The sequence below is a fragment of the Erpetoichthys calabaricus genome, chromosome 8, assembly GCF_900747795.2.
Source record: "Erpetoichthys calabaricus chromosome 8, fErpCal1.3, whole genome shotgun sequence".
NCBI classification, from domain to species: Eukaryota; Metazoa; Chordata; class Cladistia; order Polypteriformes; family Polypteridae; genus Erpetoichthys; species Erpetoichthys calabaricus.
The window spans coordinates 65,186,472-65,204,180 of NC_041401.2; the positions used below are offsets into that span (position 1 = coordinate 65,186,472).

The 17,709-nt window shown below is 38.4% G+C and overlaps 1 protein-coding gene across 1 annotated transcript in view; it reads left to right on the forward strand.

Annotated features, from left to right (window-relative positions):
• The window catches only part of smg6 (SMG6 nonsense mediated mRNA decay factor), a 539,535-nt gene that overhangs the window by 184,227 nt on the left and 337,599 nt on the right, over positions 1 to 17,709 (forward strand). The window contains exon 9 of the mRNA XM_028806651.2: positions 8,598 to 8,659. Within this exon, the coding sequence (XP_028662484.1) occupies positions 8,598 to 8,659 (62 nt within the window). The remainder of the gene's footprint in view (positions 1 to 8,597; positions 8,660 to 17,709) is intronic.

The window sequence follows — 17,709 nt, forward strand, 5'->3', positions numbered from 1 at the left end:
TTTGTCAGAAAAGTTATTACCTAGTATTAACTTTAAAAACTGTGTATGTATGTATGTAAGTCATACACACACACACACAGTTGAAATGCAGTGAATGTCCTAAAATGGTGAAAAGGTAAAAAGTAAACTGCCAGAGGTTTAAATTTAAAGTTTAGGTTAGCAAAAACTGTAAACTAGAAATATCAGAATTTTATAAATGGGCCTTTTTCGGGGAGAAACTAATAGGTTACAACCTGCAGATATTCTGCAGCAATTAAAGTACATTAAGCTTTTCAAGGTGAAGCAAACAATTTGGATAGGTGTCCCAACTTCTGTTGATTACTTAAAAACTGTCTGTCTTAAAGCAGAGCTGGAACAAACTGTTTTACTACATGCTGTGAAGTACTACTTGGTACTACTTGGACAATATTACAGTGATAATGGCAAGACAACCACAATTAACACAGGCAAGTAGACAGGCAATTATTACCCTTAGAAGTGTAGGCTTGTAATTTAGAGAAGTTGCAAAGAAATTCAAAGTGTTGGTGAGTATGGTGTCTTACACAATGGAAAAGTAATTGGAAACAGGAAGAAGGTCTCATAGGAGGAGATCTGGCAGGCCCAAAGTCACCACCCAATCAGAAGACGAGTTTCTGAGGGTCACCAGCTTGCGTGATAGTCACTTCACAGCACAACACTTGTGCATAAGACATAGATTGATAGAACTTTATTTGTACCTGGGGGAAATTTGGCCTTTTACAGAAGCCCTTTAAATAAGTACGTACATAAATAGGTAGAAAAGTAACTAAATAAATAATATACACTTTGGTCTGAACACACATTGCAAATACTATAAAGCATGAAAATTTAAAAGAGAGAAAAAAACTTCTTACTTGGCTGTCTCAGTCACAGTGAGGCATTATGTAGACATATTGCTGTTGGTATAAAGTAGCCCCAGGAGTGTTTCTTGGCACACTTCTGCTGAATAATTTGGTGGCTGAAAGTACTTTGTGTTAGTGTGTCACAGAGATGATATGCAGCATTGTTCCTAATGGCACTCAGTTTTAATTTTCTTCTTCTCTACTACCTGCAGGGTGTACAGAGTGTGTCTTATAACTGAACTTGCCCTTTTAATTAGCCTATTGATTCTGTTTCCTCTGTTGTAGTGATGTTACCATCCCAGCACACCACAGCTTAGAAAATCGCACTGGCCGAAACAGAGTTTTAGAAGATGTGAAGGATTTAATATGAAGGGAATGCAGTCTCCTAAGTAAAAGGAGCCTTCTGTGCCCTTTCTTGTATAGTTCCTCTATATTCAGAGACTAGTCCAACCTGTCATTGATGTGGACCCACAAGTACTTGTAGGAGAGGATCACCTCTATATCCACTCCTCAGATAGTAACCAGACATAGACTGTGTATTGCGGCAAAAGTCAATAAACAGTTCCTTGGTTTTGCTGATGTTAAAATGCAAGCAATTCTCTTTGCACCAAGAAACAAACTGTTCCACCTGACTCCTATACTCTTATCACATCCCTTTTATCAATTCACACTATAAGTGCAGAATCATCAGGGAATTTCTGCAAGTGACATGACCTGGTGTTATATATGTGGTTAGAGGTGTACAGAGTAAAGAGAAAATGAGTCAGGACTGTTCCTTATGGTGCTCCATTGCTGCTCACTTCCATATCAGAAACACGGTTGTTGAGTCTTAGAGACTGCAGTATGCCTGACAGAGAATCCATTATCCAGGACAACATAGTCCTGTCCACCTGCATAGCCCTAAGTTTACCCCTTAACAAGGATAGCTGGATGGTATTGAAGTTGCTGGAGAAATCAAAAACATAATCCTTACAGTGCTGCCCATCTTTGTCTAGGTGAGAATAAACCTTGTAGAGGAGACAGATAATTGCATCCTCCCCTCCAATCTTTGTCTGATAGGAAAACTGCAGAGGGTACAGGTGATCTACCACAAGAGGACTCCTATAATCTAGGATCAGTTTCTCAAAGGTCTTTGTGATGTGAGATGTAAGTGCTACTGGTCTTTAGTCATTAGGTGAAGAAGTGCCTGGCTTCTTTCTGAAGCCTTAGGGACAGATTGAACAGGTGACAGTGGACACCACATAGTTGGTCAGCACAGATCTTAAGAACTTGAGGACTGACTATGTGGTTCCGCAGCTTTTCCTGTGTGTGGCTTCCTCATTTGTCTCCTTACTTTGTCTTAAGTTATGAACAGTCCACACTGATGGTCATAGGTAGACTTGTTACTAGCCATTCCAGTTGACGTGGTAGATGTTGTTGATGTAGTAGGGATTGTATGGGATTCGGGTTGGGTGGTCATTGGAAGAAGGTGGCAGCGTGAAGGAAAATCTATTAAAAAATTGGTTCAGGGTCTTCGTCTCCTTCAATCACCAAAGCCTTGGATTGCTTGAGTGTAGTACTTATAACCTGTCTATTTCAGACATCCTTCATGTTATTCTGAGTGAGTTTGTTTTCTATTTTAGCTTTGTAAGCTTCCTTACCTTGACTCGGCTTTTTCTTTAGCATATGCTGTACATCCTTCAGAGCCTCTTTGTCACTGGACTTGAATGTTCCTTTTTCTCATTCATGAGACCTTTTAGCTCCTTAGTAATCCAGGGCTGGTTGTTTGGAAAGCAACACACTCTCTGTGGCTAACACTGTGTCAAGACAGAAGTTAATATAGTCTGTGCTGCAGTGACTGAGTCCCTCATTATTGTCCCATTGTCACTCTCACATCATTTCCCAGTCTGTCAGTTAGAAGCAGTCATTCCGCCTTCATGCTTCACTTCACTATTCTGGTGGTAACAGGTGTCCATCTAATAACAGGCTTGTAGCTGGGAATAAGATGAATCATGTTTGTGGTCATTTTTGCCTAATGGAGCAAGTAAAGCCATCTTTAACATTTGAATACAGCAGGCCCAACTTATTTCCTCGAGTGGAACCGGTCACAAACTGATGAGAATTTGTCATCATTTGTTCCAAAGTCGCATAGTTGAAGTCACCACATATAACTGCAGGGTCGGAGCAAGTCATCATTTTAGTTGGTTACAGAATTAATCATTTCCTTTGCTAGGCATTTACAGAGGGAGAAATATAAACATTAATTAAATGTTATCTCCCTGGGTAAATAACGTGGATGAATCGTGACAGGCAGAATTTCAGTGTCTGAATGTATGAATTATGAATGAATGAAAGTAAGAGTTTCTTTGTACGTGTACATTAGATTAAAAAACTGAACTTGAACTAGTTGAGTTTATTGGTTAATTGTTACTGTTTTTTTTCGTTTTTTTTTATATAGAAATATAGAGGAGACAACTATGACCAAAAATTGGTTGTTGCTGAGTCGGGGTGTGTATATGGTTTGAGATTATTTTCAGTGCATCTTGTACAAAGAAAATCGTTGCTATATTTTAAGAGTCATATTTTCATCCTGTACATTGTGTTTCAGACAAGCTTATAGTTATCCCATGTGATGGTCTGGGTTGTCTCCAGGGAACCTCTTGAATCCAGATCCGTCATGTACCCAAGGATGAGCCAGGCAAATGAGGACACGCACAGTCACCAAGAGGTTGGCGCAAAGTGTTCAGTGCTTTTATTTAAAACCAAACAAGTGCTCAAAAAGTGCTGTGCATCAATGTTTTCCATAAATACATTTTTCAGAAAAATCCAAGTGAAAGTCTGAGTTAAAATCCCATAAATAATCCCAAGATTAAACCCTAATAAGAACAACACTGTCATCAGGTCCCTTGCTCTTCTTTCTAACTTCAACTGGGCCTAGTGCAACTTCCTGTCTGACTCCCATCTTGGCTGCCTCTGCCAGACCACTCAGAGCCAGCTGGCCTCTTGTCTTCCTTCATTCTTTCCTGGCATCTGTGACGATGCGGGTTCGCTCCGTGTTTCCATTCAGCTTCTAGGAGCCTTTGAACCTGACACTGTCGGTAATGTCACCGATTAGCTATGCAGTGAGGCACAACAATGAAGTAAGGGGAAGGTGCAAAAAGTGCCAAAGTGCTTTTATTTAAAACAACAAAACAGTGTTCAAAGAAATAGTTCAGTGTCTCAAAAAATCTTTAAATAAATGATCCATAAAAACAAGTGAAAGGGTGGAAGTTAAAACACGATAGAAAAAAAAATTCTTTAAAAACAACAAGGTTAAAATAACGGCTGAAAGCAGTCTCTTCAAAATGCAAAGCCTGGTGCCTTTCTTTTACTGGTGACTCCCCTGCTTCATCTTTTCATCTTTCTTTCTTCATCTTCCCCTGCTAGCCGCCTCGCGCTTCTATTTATCACGGGGACTTGGATCAGCTGTGGCAATCAGCAGCTCCCGGGAACAATTACGGATGCAGACGACTCCTCACCTGTGCACTTAAGTGAGAACTGCCCGCATCACGAATTCCCCGGGAACTGCTCGGCCACACACACCACGCCCCCTCACTAAGCCACGAGTGTGGCGATTATTTATTTTAAAAAGTAGCCTTTTTGACATGAGCTGTGGACCCGCTACACCACAGCATCCTACTGCTTCCTAAGGAGGACTCTACCAACATTGTACCTGCTCTTCCATTAAGTCATCTGGTAATGATCTACCTCATGAAGCACACATTGTTTGGTCCATCGCAAAGCTTCTGACCGCTCTGCCTCCTCTCTCTCTGGCAGACTCAGCCACCTGATACTGCGCTCACTGACGGTTCTCTTGTTTCGATGTTATCTTTTTGTTCTCCTCCTTCTTACACCTCAGTTCTTTTTTTAAAAACCCTGTGGGACACAGGTGTGTCTCTAGCATCAGTGAGGTAGTTGGTCAGTCTCACTCCTGTGCACAAGAGTGCAGTGTTGCTCTGCCCCACATCTGCCTTCAGAGCAGCAACCCCATGCTGCCTAAGCCCCACCCAAAAACGCCATATTTATTTAAAATGTATGTGCCACAAACCCACTATCTTGCATCGCAATTTTACTTTTTCGTTCTGCAAAATTATTTACTTTACACTTACGCATATAATTGATCACATAATTCTTATTTATTAGTCAGTTTTTCATGTAATGTTTAACTGTTTTCCCTCTCAGAAGTTTGAGGAAAATTTAATGCATACTATTTGCACCCTGGCCATGGAAATGCAGAGAGTTTGCCATGGAAATGCAGAGAGTTTGCCAGGATGAGAATGTATTGAGACTATTAGATGAAGATAGATAGCATTTTCTTTTTCTTCAGTTTTATCTGTGATGAACCATGTGTTCTCACAACAAGATATTAAAGGAGGAAATTTGAGGGTTATATTATAGCCACTCTCCAGCCAGATCCACCCTAGACCCCCAAATACTATTTTTTGTTCAAAGCTACCAGTGCTTTCACACTAGGTGTCTTGGTAACTCACTGTCTTTGTCTATCCATCAGCAGTTAGTGAATACTAAAAGACTCCTGATGCTGCAAGCAGTAAGAAAGTAGTACAGTAGTTGTAAATACATGGAAACAACTTCTGAAAAGGATTTAGGGTTTATGTAGATAGCCTAGATTCAGAGAATGGTAAATGTGCTGAAGCAGTTTATTTTGAAAAGCTCTTAAATATAAATTGAGGACCATTATATACAGCCAGCATAGTATCTACAGAATTGTATGTGGTCACAATGCTACAGATAAAATACTATATAACAGGTTTATAAGAAAAGTGTGACCAAGTACATGCTTTGATAAAATTCATCCATCAGAATAATATAAATTAAATATAAAATCACATACTTAAGGATGCTGCTGATAATGATGAAGATGATAAACGGAAGTGCATTTTAAACTGATGTCACAAAGCACCCATTCACACAAGTTTCTGTTAGTCTGGAAAAAACTGCCATATCATGTAGTTGATGCAGAAACCCTGACGTTTAAAAAAAGTGTGGGTGCAATATTTGTAGTGCTTAACAATTAACTAAACAAATTACCTTGATATACTGAATTGTGTAGTCTTTTTCTGTGTTCTTTGTTCTTATATATATTTGAATTTACCCAAAAGCTTCTTTTGTAGTCTTGTGTGTAAAAGAAAACCAGCACTAGTGCATAAGGACTTCAAAATAAAAATAAGTGGACTAGGAGATATAAGGACAAAGTTCAGTGCCTACCCTAAAAAACATCAGGAACTAAACTGAGGTCATAAAAAGAAGATTTAAAAAAAAAAAAACTAGGAAAAATATCAATATTAAAGCAAAGCCCTAGTCTCAAATCAAATACATAAGTTGTCAATCCAGCGCTACACAGGAACTCCAAACTAAACCCTCTACGCAGCATGTTTTTCCAAAAATGTGGTTGTAAGCTATGTGACCAGCAACCAGACTAGGACTAATAAAGGTCAATGTTTGAGAGCAATAATCTTAGAAGGATTGCTACTGTATGCTTAACCCAGGCACAAGCTTGGGATTTCTAGTCAACTTTGCTTTCCTCCCCACAGATGTTAGGGTAAATATTTTATATATATATATGTGTATGAAACTGATAAAATCAGCATTAAAGGTGAAATTCCAAAGTTTCTTATTTTCCTCAAGATTCTATTTTGCAGTTAACCTCAAGTGAAAGTGGACTTTACAATCTACTCTTTGAAAAATTTAAAACAAACATGCTTCAAAAATGTATCTGTTCTTGTAAAATGCACTTTTTCTTATCTTATTGATTTGACGTTTACTAGTTTACAATGGAAGGACGAATATTTTTTAAAAAATTTTTTACAGAAGTTCGTTAGTGATTTTTTTTTCCTGTAATAAGTTACAGTTAATGGAAGGCTCTGTCAATGTAGTTTAAATATCATAGACATCATTCATCCTGCAGTTCATTCATTTAAAGAAAGTGGTCATTGTGCATAAGCTAAAAACAGTTTTTCATAGAATTGTAAAAACTGTAGTATATGAGTGTTTCACATTTCTTTGTGTATTTAGTTGCCACAAATTCTGTGGAGCTAAACCACTTTATATGAAATATGTCATAAAATATTCTTAGAAGATTAGTTTTAGTGGAAATGCAACATAAAAGTGAAATTGAAATCATACTTTAAATAACTTGAAAATTGTAGTGTGAAGCAACGTGATTATGTGCAAGAAATATAAAAATAGCCTTTTAATAATTTACATGTATTTTTATTCTTCTAGTGTTTTTTGGTCAGTAGGGAACCTTTATTTAACCGTCATGCTAGTAAATGCTAAATCGCTGTTCATAGATCCCTACAGGGATAGGCAACCGTGGTTCTATCTACAGGTTTTGTATTCCAAACACTTTATTAATTAGAAGCTAATTCTTGCATTTGCTATAGCAGTTTTTTTAATAGATCATTTAATCTTTATGCTCTACAAAGTCAGAACTCTCACCAATGCGGTTTACTACTTTGAGAAAACCGTAAACACATTTTTGAACCAAGCTGGAGGAGTACTACACTTGGATCATTTGTTTCTAATTACATGAGTGAAACAGCTTCTTCTTGACAAATACAAATATGTTGTAAAACTGTATGTTACAATAATGTGATCGCATTTTTCTGAACTGCATGCTGAAATGGTGCACATTCAAATGGTAGTTTCCAAGACAGGAGACTTAAAGCTAATAAATGCTGTTGATTTAAACAAAAAAAACTAACACCAGGAGCTCATTTCAGGTGATTTCCTAGGAATCCTGTAGCACTTAGGATGAAAGTTACCTGCCCACAGTCTATATACACAAAAACAAAACTTTATAGTACAGTTTATTTGTTATAATGTTTGCATATTTTAATTACTAGCAAGAATCTAAAAAGCAAAAAAACATTTAGATAATTAAAACTTTTTAAGATGACTTTTGTTTACTTGGAAATTTGAAAGGTTTGTTACTGATGCTAGTTGCAAGTGTACTGTATAAACACTAGCCTTAACATGAAGCTGTTGTGACCAACACACTTACTTCAGTCACCATATGTCAATTGGCATATTTTCCAAGTAACTAGAATAAGTTATAAGCTTAGTATTTAAGTCTACTGTGTAATTTTCCAAAGCTACCAGCAGAGAGCATAGTGCATATTTCCTAAGAGGAGTGTAAGGAAAATGTTGCCACTGTTATCTAAACTGTTGATCAGTAATCATATACATTGTTTCCTGAAGACATCAAAACTTTCTAGTAAAGAATTGGTATCTGTAGATTAACATTTAAATTGAGTGGACTTCTTTTGTATGATCAGTGCCCTTAGCAAATGATCCTGGCACTGCTCTGGTTAATGTCTCTTACCCAGTCCTGCCAGTTTTTGCTTAGGCTTCTTGTTTTCCTGTAACAGAAAAACTGACTTTAAGAAAACAGATAGATAAAATGGTGTTCTTCAGTAGTATTTGAATATTATTTTGTAAGGCTTGAGATCTGTTTAACATTATACTAAGATGTCTTGTTTAGTAGTATAACCAGTTTCATGGTTGTTTTTACTGCTATCTTATGCAGACAGTTTTGAGACTCTAGTCCAGCAATAATCAGAAAATAACAGCCTTCTGTTCTTAGTTGCCCCATACAGTGTGTTTGAGCACATTTTAGATAACAGCAATGGCCAAAGTTTCCTGTTTTTAAATATGTATGTGTCTTAACTATCTTTACCATTTTTGTTTTTCTTGCAGCTCAATAAACGATTCATCTTGAACTTTCTCCATGCTCATGGCAAGCTCTTCACAAAGATTGGGTAATTTTTTTAATAACATAATGTTTACCTTGTTACATAATTTTCATGCATATTTATTCCAAGCTACTGATCATTTAGAAGTACTAAAACAATGTAACTAGGCTTACGATATTTATACTTTTTAAACTAATAGAAATTTACATAAATGTTTCATACATATACCATAAAAGAAAAGTTATTGTTGTAATTACAATCCACAAAGCTAACATGTTTAACAAGTTTACATGTAAAATCAACATGTTTTGCTCTTTAACTAACAAGCCTATTGTTTACTAAGTTGTGAGGGCAAATTCTTCTTTATCTGTACTTTTTCTAATTAAAAGTGTGAGATCCTGTACTAAACACAAGCTTGCATCAAAACACAAACAAGGAGTATTTGTTTTAATTACAGGAAAAAATGAAAAGGTCTGAACTCATTCTCTTTTAGTTTCTTCTGAAAACGCAGCTCTCTTTTCTACTCGGCTGTTCTCTCCATGCACATACTGACTTCTCAGATTACCTTTTCTCAGTTTACTGCTCCACTTCCTTTAATGTAAAAGCTGCTATTCTGGTCTTCACTCTTGCCTAAAGTCTGCCTGCCTACTTTCTGCTTCAGCAGCAAAATGACTTGTTTGATTCTTCAAGTAACGTAATGCTTCATGTAATGGAGCAGTACAACTAAATTAACATAAAGCTTAGAAAAGAAGTTTTTTGATAAAAATTATTTCTTGAGATCGGGTAATTTACCCATCACCAGTTGAGTCATTTGGGATGAAAATTGACTGATCAACCATAACATCACAACAATAATATGCTGTAACCTGTGGCAACATGTCAAAGACTTGTTGATTTGAGTTCAGGTTTTATAAGAAATTAAGTTAGCATAGCATACAAAAGAAAAGAGATCTAAAAATGGTGGTATTATTTTCAGTGATGTCATGCAAATAGCCATTTCTTCACATATGAACTTTTCATTAGTTCTATGAGATGCTTTTTCATCAAGTGTTTGTAACTGGTACTGTGTTTGTTACATTTTTTCTTGCCATTGTATAGGATGTTTATGTTGTTGGGACATTACAGAATGTAGGTAGTGACCTCTAACTTCCCATACATTATACTGAAATTTCCAACATTGTGATGTCACAATGATTAAGCCAAATGTTGAGAATATTGGTATGTGCTTTTTTCTACTTGTGCTTCACATAGACACATGTACATTATGTATGCTCTCTGTAAGGTTTCATTCAGTCAGTGTCTAAAATACTTTTGCAAGCAAATAATTACCTCAGAACTGAAAGAAAACATATAGGATTACATCATTTTAAATAGTTTTTGCTTTCATTTGGTTTTTCAATATTTTTTTGTGTCAAACTGAAGGATGTTTTAATGTAGCACAGTAGTACAGGTGGTTTTGGAAGTACAAAACAGCATAGGCAAACCATAATTCTTATACATTTAATATAGGGGTTCTAGGAACACCCACCTGACTTGAAGTGCAATTCACTTCTCAGACTACTCTTATTAACAAATGATGATTTTGTCAGATAATACATTTTCACAAACCAGCTTTTTTTTATTGAAACCAGTTTTACTCCTGGAATTTCTGGAAAAAGAGATGTACTAGAATCACTGACAACACTGACATACTGAGAAGATTGTTCCTCCCCCCCTCTATGTGACTCTTCAATTCATTTCCTCCCGGGGGGGTAAGCGTTAACACTATACAAGATTATTGTCTACTAGCCAACCTGCGGCGTAGCATACGCTGTATAATTATGTATTGATGGGTGAACACTTCCTGAAAGACACAGTTGTTCAAATGGGGTGGGTTTGAGGATATGACTATGGGTGAATGAAAAGATGGAACTCTGGAGAGAGCAACATACAATTGTCCGTGACTGAAAACTGGGTTTTGCAGATACAGGCATAGCGTTTTGAAAGTTTGTCCCTGTGCCTTATTAATTGTCATTGCAAAGGCCAATCTAACAGGAAATTGTCTGCGTGTAAAAGTAAAAGGCAAATTTGAATCTGATGGGGTCAGGGATTCTCTCTCTCGCGCGCCTGTGTGTGTGTGTGTCTGTCTCGCGCCTGTGTGTGTGTCTGTCTGTCTCTCTCTCTCTCGCGCCTGTGTGTGTGTGTGTCTCTCTCGCGCCTGTGTGTCTCTCTCTGTCGCGTGCCTGTGTGTGTGTCTCTCTCTCTCTCTAGCGCGCGCCTGTGTGTGTTTGTGTGTGTGTGTGTCTGTCTCGCGCGCACGCCTCTGTGTGTGTGCGTCTCTCTCTCTGTCGCGAGCCTGTGTGTGTCTCTCTCTGTCATGCGCCTGTGTGTGTGTGTGTCTCTCTCGCACGTGTGCCTCTGTGTGTGTGTGTGTGTGTGTCTCTGTCGCGCGCCTGTGTGTGTGTGTGTCTCGCGCGCGCCTCTGTGTGTGTGTGTGTCTGTCTCTCTCTGTCGCGCGCCTCTGTGTGTGTGTGTGTCTCGCACGCGCCTGTGTGCTGTAAGTGAATGAAAAGATGGAACTCTGGAGAGAGCAACATACAATTGTCTGTGTCTGAATATTGGTTGTGGCAGATACAGTGGGTACGGAAAGTATTCAGACCCCCTTCAGTTTTTCATTCTTTGTTATATTGCAGCCATTTGCTAAAATCATTTAAATAAATTTTTTTCCTCATTAATGTACACACAGCACCCCATATTGACAGACAAAAAAAAGAATTTTTGAAATTGTTGCAGATTTATTAAAAAAGAAAAACTGAAATATCACATGGTCCTAAGTATTCAGACCCTTTGCTCAGTATTTAGTAGAAGCACCCTTTTGAGCTAATACAGCCTTGAGTCGTCTTGGGAAAGATGCAACAAGTTTTTCACACCTGGATTTGGGGATCCTCTGCCATTCCTCCTTGCAGATCCTGTCCAGTTCTGTCAGGTTGGATGGTAAATGTTGGTGGACAGCCATTTTTAGGTCTCTCCAGAGATGCTCAATTGGGTTTAAGTCAGGGCTCTGGCTGGGCCATTCAAGAACAGTCACAGAGTTGTTGTGAAGCCACTCCTTCGTTATTTTAGCTGTGTGCTTAGGGTCATTGTCTTGTTGGAAGGTAAACCTTCGGCCCAGTCTGAGGTCCTTAGCACTCTGGAGAAGGTTTTTGTCCAGGATATCCCTGTACTTGGCCGCATTCATCTTTCCCTCGATTGCAACCAGTCGTCCTGTCCCTGCTGCTGAAAAACACCCCCACAGCATGATGCTGCCACCGCTATGCTTCACTGTGGGGACTGTATTGGACAAGTAATGAGCAGTGCCTGGTTGTCTCCACACATACCGCTTAGAATTAAGGCCAAAAAGTTCTATCTTGGTCTCATCAGACCAGAGAATCTTATTTCTCATCATCTCAGAGTCCTTCAGGTATCTTTTAGCAAACTCCATGTGGGCTGTCATGTGTCTTGCACTGAGGAGAGGCTTCCGACAGGCCACTCTACCATAAACCCTTGACTGGTGGAGAGCTGCAGTGATGGTTGACTTTCTACAACTTTCTCCCATCTCCTGACTGCATCTCTGGAGCTCAGCCAAAGTGATCTTTGGGTTCTTCTTTATCTCTCTCACCAAGGCTCTTCTCCCCCGGTAGCTCAGCTTGGCCGGACGGCCAGCTCTAGGAAGGGTTCTGGTCGTCCCAAACGTCTTCCATTTAAGGATTATGGAGGCCACTGTGCTCTTGGGAACCTTAAGTGCAGCAGAAATTTTTTTGTAACCTTGGCCAGATCTGTGCCTTGCCACAATTCTGTCTCTGAGCTCTTCAGGCAGTTCCTTTGACCTCATGATTCTCATTTGCTCTGACATGCATTGTGAGCTGTAAGGTCTTATATAGACAGGTGTGTGGCTTTCCTAATCAAGTCCAATCAGTATACTCAAACACAGCTGGACTCAAATGAAGGTGATCTCATGGATGATCAGAAGAAATGGAAAGCACCTGAGTTAAATATATGAGTGTCACAGCAAAGCGTCTGAATACTTAGGACCATGTGATATTTCAGTTTTTCTTTTTTAATAAATAGATAGATAGATAGATAGATCTTTATTGTCATTGTTCAAATCTGCAACAATTTCAAAAATTCTTTTTTTTGTCTGTCAATATGGGGTGCTGTGTGTACATTAATGAGGAAAAAAATTTATTTAAATGATTTTAGCAAATGGCTGCAATATAACAAAGAGTGAAAAATTGAAGGGGGTCTGAATACTTTCCGTACCCACTGTACATGCATATCTTTTTGAAAGTTTGTCTCTGCGCCTTATTAATTGCCATTGCAAAGGCCAATCTAACAGGAAATTGTCTGCGTGTAAAAGTAAAAAGGCAAATTTAAATCTGATGGGGTCAGAGAAATCCGGGGAATATGGACAGTTTATGAGGTAGGAGCTGCGATTGTTTTACACCCCAGTACATTGCAGTGAATGCTGAGAACAGTCAGTCTAGTGCCTATACAGAGACATCTTGCTGGCATGAGGTTTCTGAGAAGCATGACGACTGAACCAATTTTAAGTTTGACTTTATGCGGAGGCATGCCAGTGGGAGTAATGGCTGCCCAGTGGGTCATGGGAATAACGCCGCCGGATCGCCAGTCGGCATCGTTTATGGTCGGAACTACGACAGTACGTGATCTTCTTCGAACCTCAAGCCATGTGCATTCTTTAACTGCCTTCCTACCTTTTGAGTCCAGCCCCCCCTCTCTCGGGCTGCCTGTGTGTATGCGTCTGTCTCTCTCTGGCACTGCCTGTGTGTGTGTGTGTGTGTGTGTGTGCGTGTCTCTCTCTTGTGCTGCCTGTGTGTGTGCGCGGCTCTCTCTCTCGCGCTGCCTGTGGGTGTGCGCGGCTCTCTCTCGCGCTGCCTGTGTGTGTGCCTCTGTCTCTCTCTCTGGTGCTGCCTGTGTGTGTGTGCGCGGCTCGCTCTCTGGCGCTGCCTGTGTGTGTGCGCGGCTCTCTCTCTGGCGCTGCCTGTGTGTGTGCATGGCTCTCTCTCTGGCGCTGCCTGTGTGTGTGCGCGGCTGTCTCTCGCGCTGCCTGTGTGTGTGCCTCTGTCTCTCTCTGGCGCTGCCTGTGTGTGTGCGCGGCTCTCTCTTGTGCTGCCTCTGTGTGAACCGAGGTTCCACTGAGGTTGACTAATGAAAAGTCAACGTGGCTCAGAGGTGCATGTGGAGTCTAGCAGAGACGAACGTGAATGACGCCCGGTGTTGTGAGTTGCTGCGTCCGAGTTGGTGGGCGTGGCTCTGCGAGTTGTCGTTGTATCCAGTGTTCTTAGAGTTAGTGGGCGTGGCTGTCTTGCGTGCTTTCCATGGGTGGCTACTTGTCGGCGGTTTAGTGAATTATATATATAGATTATACCTGCCTTGCACTCTCCACCTTGCACTGCATTTTTATTGCTCCTTAATTAATATTGTTTTTATCAGTGTGCTGCTGCTGGAGTATGTGAATTTCCCCTTGGGGATTAATAAATTATCTATCATATTCAAGGAGTTAAATATCTTACTCTGTGTATATGGAAAAAGGGCAAACTAGTAGGATAAGTGAATTAACTGAATTTCTTAACTTGATGATAAGCATACATGTTCACCATCCCCAGATCTATATTTTATAAAATTTGCTTAAGTAAAACTACTTCACAAAAATTATTTGATAAAACATAGAACAACTTGATTAGATATCTACTCAAGATGCTTTTTATTGTACTGAAATAATAGGAATGTTATTGACAATTGTTAAACGTGTAAGGTTAATCGGTGTTTGTGATCGAGAGTTTGTACTTCAAGAGACTGTCATGATGTAAAGGGCTACTTTCTGCCTTGCTTTTGGCATATATATATATATATATATATATATATTCAGCCGTTCTGCTCCCAAGCTCTGGAATTCATTACCTACCGAGCTCAGAAACATTAAATCATATTCATTCTTTAAATGTAAACTTAATGCATCTGTTTAAAATGGCTTTTTCTTTTTCTTTATGATTACAGTGGTGTTGTTTGGTTTTAATGTTTAGATTTTCTGATGTTTTAAGTTGTTTATAATTGTGTCTTTTATTTATTTGTTTGTTTGTTCGGTGTCCTTGAGTTCTCTGAAAGGTGCCTTGTATAAATAAAATGTATTATTATTATTATTATTATTATTATTATTATTATACACACACACACAAATGTGGACAAATTTGTTGGTACCATTACATTACATTTCTTTGAAAATGTGCTCTATGCCTCCTCTGAAGTGATTACAGGAAAGCAATTGCCCCATATGTACCTGCATCCCTTTGATATGTCAAAGCAAATAAAGTGTGAAAGAGAGAAAGTTTTGCTTTTTCTACAAAGATATTCTAAAATGGCCTGGACATATTTGTTTTTACCCCTAGAAAATTGAATTTGAATGGTTTTTTTTCAAGCTCGCTGTTTTCTTTACTTAATTTCATACATGTCTCCAATCGTAAAATCAGTCATTCAACCTATTTAAATGGAGAAAAGCAGTCGCATTTTGGTACCTCGTGTAACCCACACTGAAGATAGGCCAGAGAAAGCATTGTCTGAAAAGATCAGAAAGGAAATTACAGACAACCATGTTAAAAGTCAGAGGGTATAAGACCGTCTGCAATAGCTTGATGTTCCTCCCTGGATACAGCCGCAAGATGAAAATTAAACCAAGAATGGGTACAAGGATATTGAGAATTAGGTGTTCTCAACTAGATCGGCTGCAGATCTAAATCATCCAATCTTCACTATAAAAGAGTCGATCAGTGATAGATAAATTAGCCAATCACAACACCTGATATTTTCAGCAGCTTTTCCAAACTTTTCGGTAAGTTAGTTGCAGTGGTCCTTTATACAGGATATGATGATAGTTGAGTCAGTTTGTGTTGTCTTTTTTTTAAGCGAACTTCCTGTAGTGTAAACCAAGAGCAGCAAGTCAAGGCATGGTTTACCAGAGAGTGAGAAAAGATTGGAATATTGGTGGAGAAATTAAAGTAATAAACTGAGAAAAAGGAATCAGAGAACTTGTCCTGTAATTAAAGAAACCGCAAGAAAAGCTGCTTTAATGGAATCAGACCTTTTTATTTTGTCCTTTAATTAAACCTGACACCGTAATTTCTGAATTTGGACAGAGAGCTTGTGTTAAGTATAGCTGTTTACATTTTTAATTGGAAAAGCAAATGATATAAAGAAGAATTTGAATTTACAGCTTGGTAAACAATGAACCTGGTAGCTTAACAGCAACATCTGTCTTTTACTTATAAACTTGTTATGCATGTTAGCCTTGTGACAGTTTTAAATGAGACAGATGTACTCATTATATAATTTTAAGTTGAATAATTGTATGCTTTGTGCATATGGAGCTCGAGTGAATTCTGTGCATTGCTACCTTCCACTCCTTTTTGTAAGATATTGAGTGAGCGATCCTTTTCCCACTGTACTCTGGGATCTTTGAAAGAGAGTGACTTTAAAATGTTTTTATATATTATGAAGATGCTGTCTGAGTCCTCAAGACTGATCAATATTTTTTCCAGAATAGAGGTAGGTGGGAGGTGAGGAAAATTGGGCAGGTTTTGTTTAACAAAGTTTCTAATTTGAAGGTAGTGAAAGAAATGTGTTGCTGGAAAGTTAAAATTGTTCGTAGGATGCAAAAATGTTGTGTATGTACAGATCTCAAAGTTTTAGTTTTGAAAGAATACATCTTGTGTTGTGTTTCTTTGATCTACAAGCCTGTCTACTCTTTGCCGGGCTTGCGATTAGTCATTCATATGAGGACTTGTACAGTAGCTCCAAATTAAAAAAATGCTTTTGCACACAGATGCTTAATTTAAAAAAATTGCAGTGCTTTTCAAAACGGTGGCACACACTGACCAACATTGTGTATTAAAGCACCACCATCCAAAAATCTTGCTTATCTTTTTCAACTGACATGACAAAATCGCAAATCTGCTTTTATTTGTTATTTCAGTTTAAAAGCCTGTAAGTATGATGGTGTTACAACTTTACCTTGAGCTTTAGGTATACAGCAGCAAATATACAGTATTTTAAAAATAAACCTGAATTATACATGATGTTCAGATGAGTGATATATTGTAATTGATAGATAATTCCCAGACTTACTGGTATTGTTTTACTCATTGGGGATCTGTACATGTATGATTAGTTCATACAGGGTGGTATAAGGGAACACATTTATTAATGACTAGCTGTCCCCCACAGAACCGCCCGTGTAGTAGTAAAACAGGACAAACTTTAAAAACCAATAAACAAACAGGTATCGCTAGCTAAGCGGTGGCAAGGTACACTCCAAAACATGGTGAGAGGTACACCAACTCGAGTGGAGACTGACTCGTGATTGAGAGGGGCCCCACCTGACACCCCTCTCTTGACGTCATGCTTCCCCCTCCCCTTGGCCTGCAGCCTCTGGCTCAGATTAGCGTGAATAAATCGCTTCGGCAAGTGAACTATGATACTTAACGTGATGAGAGAAGTCACAAAATCAACCAGATTGTTCAAGCAAATTATAGGAAAAAAACCTGATCTAAATCCGTTAAGTAGTTCTCTCTTGAAAAGTGGACAGATATACAGACAGACAGACATAGAATTTAATATATAGAGAGATGATATCTAACAAAAATAGGCTTGTGTAATCACTGTTCCAGCTTGGGAAAATAATTGTTTTCAGCATGTAAACTGCCAAGTCATTCAGGAGGGCACTAATATGATCCTTCTTCTTATGCATGTAGTAGACCTTAAAAAAGTACAATGCTGCCATTACCTTGCCCATTTTTCCCAAATAATCACCGTTTTGCATTTTGGTATTAAAAAATATTATTTTAATACTTTAATAGTTTGTGAGACACTAAAAGAGAATGTGATAATTGATATTAAGACAAAATTCCTTAAAGGTGATTTTTTTTAATATGTTCTTTTGTATTATCCATGGGCAAAAATATAAATTTATATAATTTCCAACAAATCTAGCCTTTATTTCTATACAATATATTGACCTTTATTAGTATACCACTATGTAAACAAAAATACAACATTGTGGTATTTAAAAAAAAAAGCAATGTTAT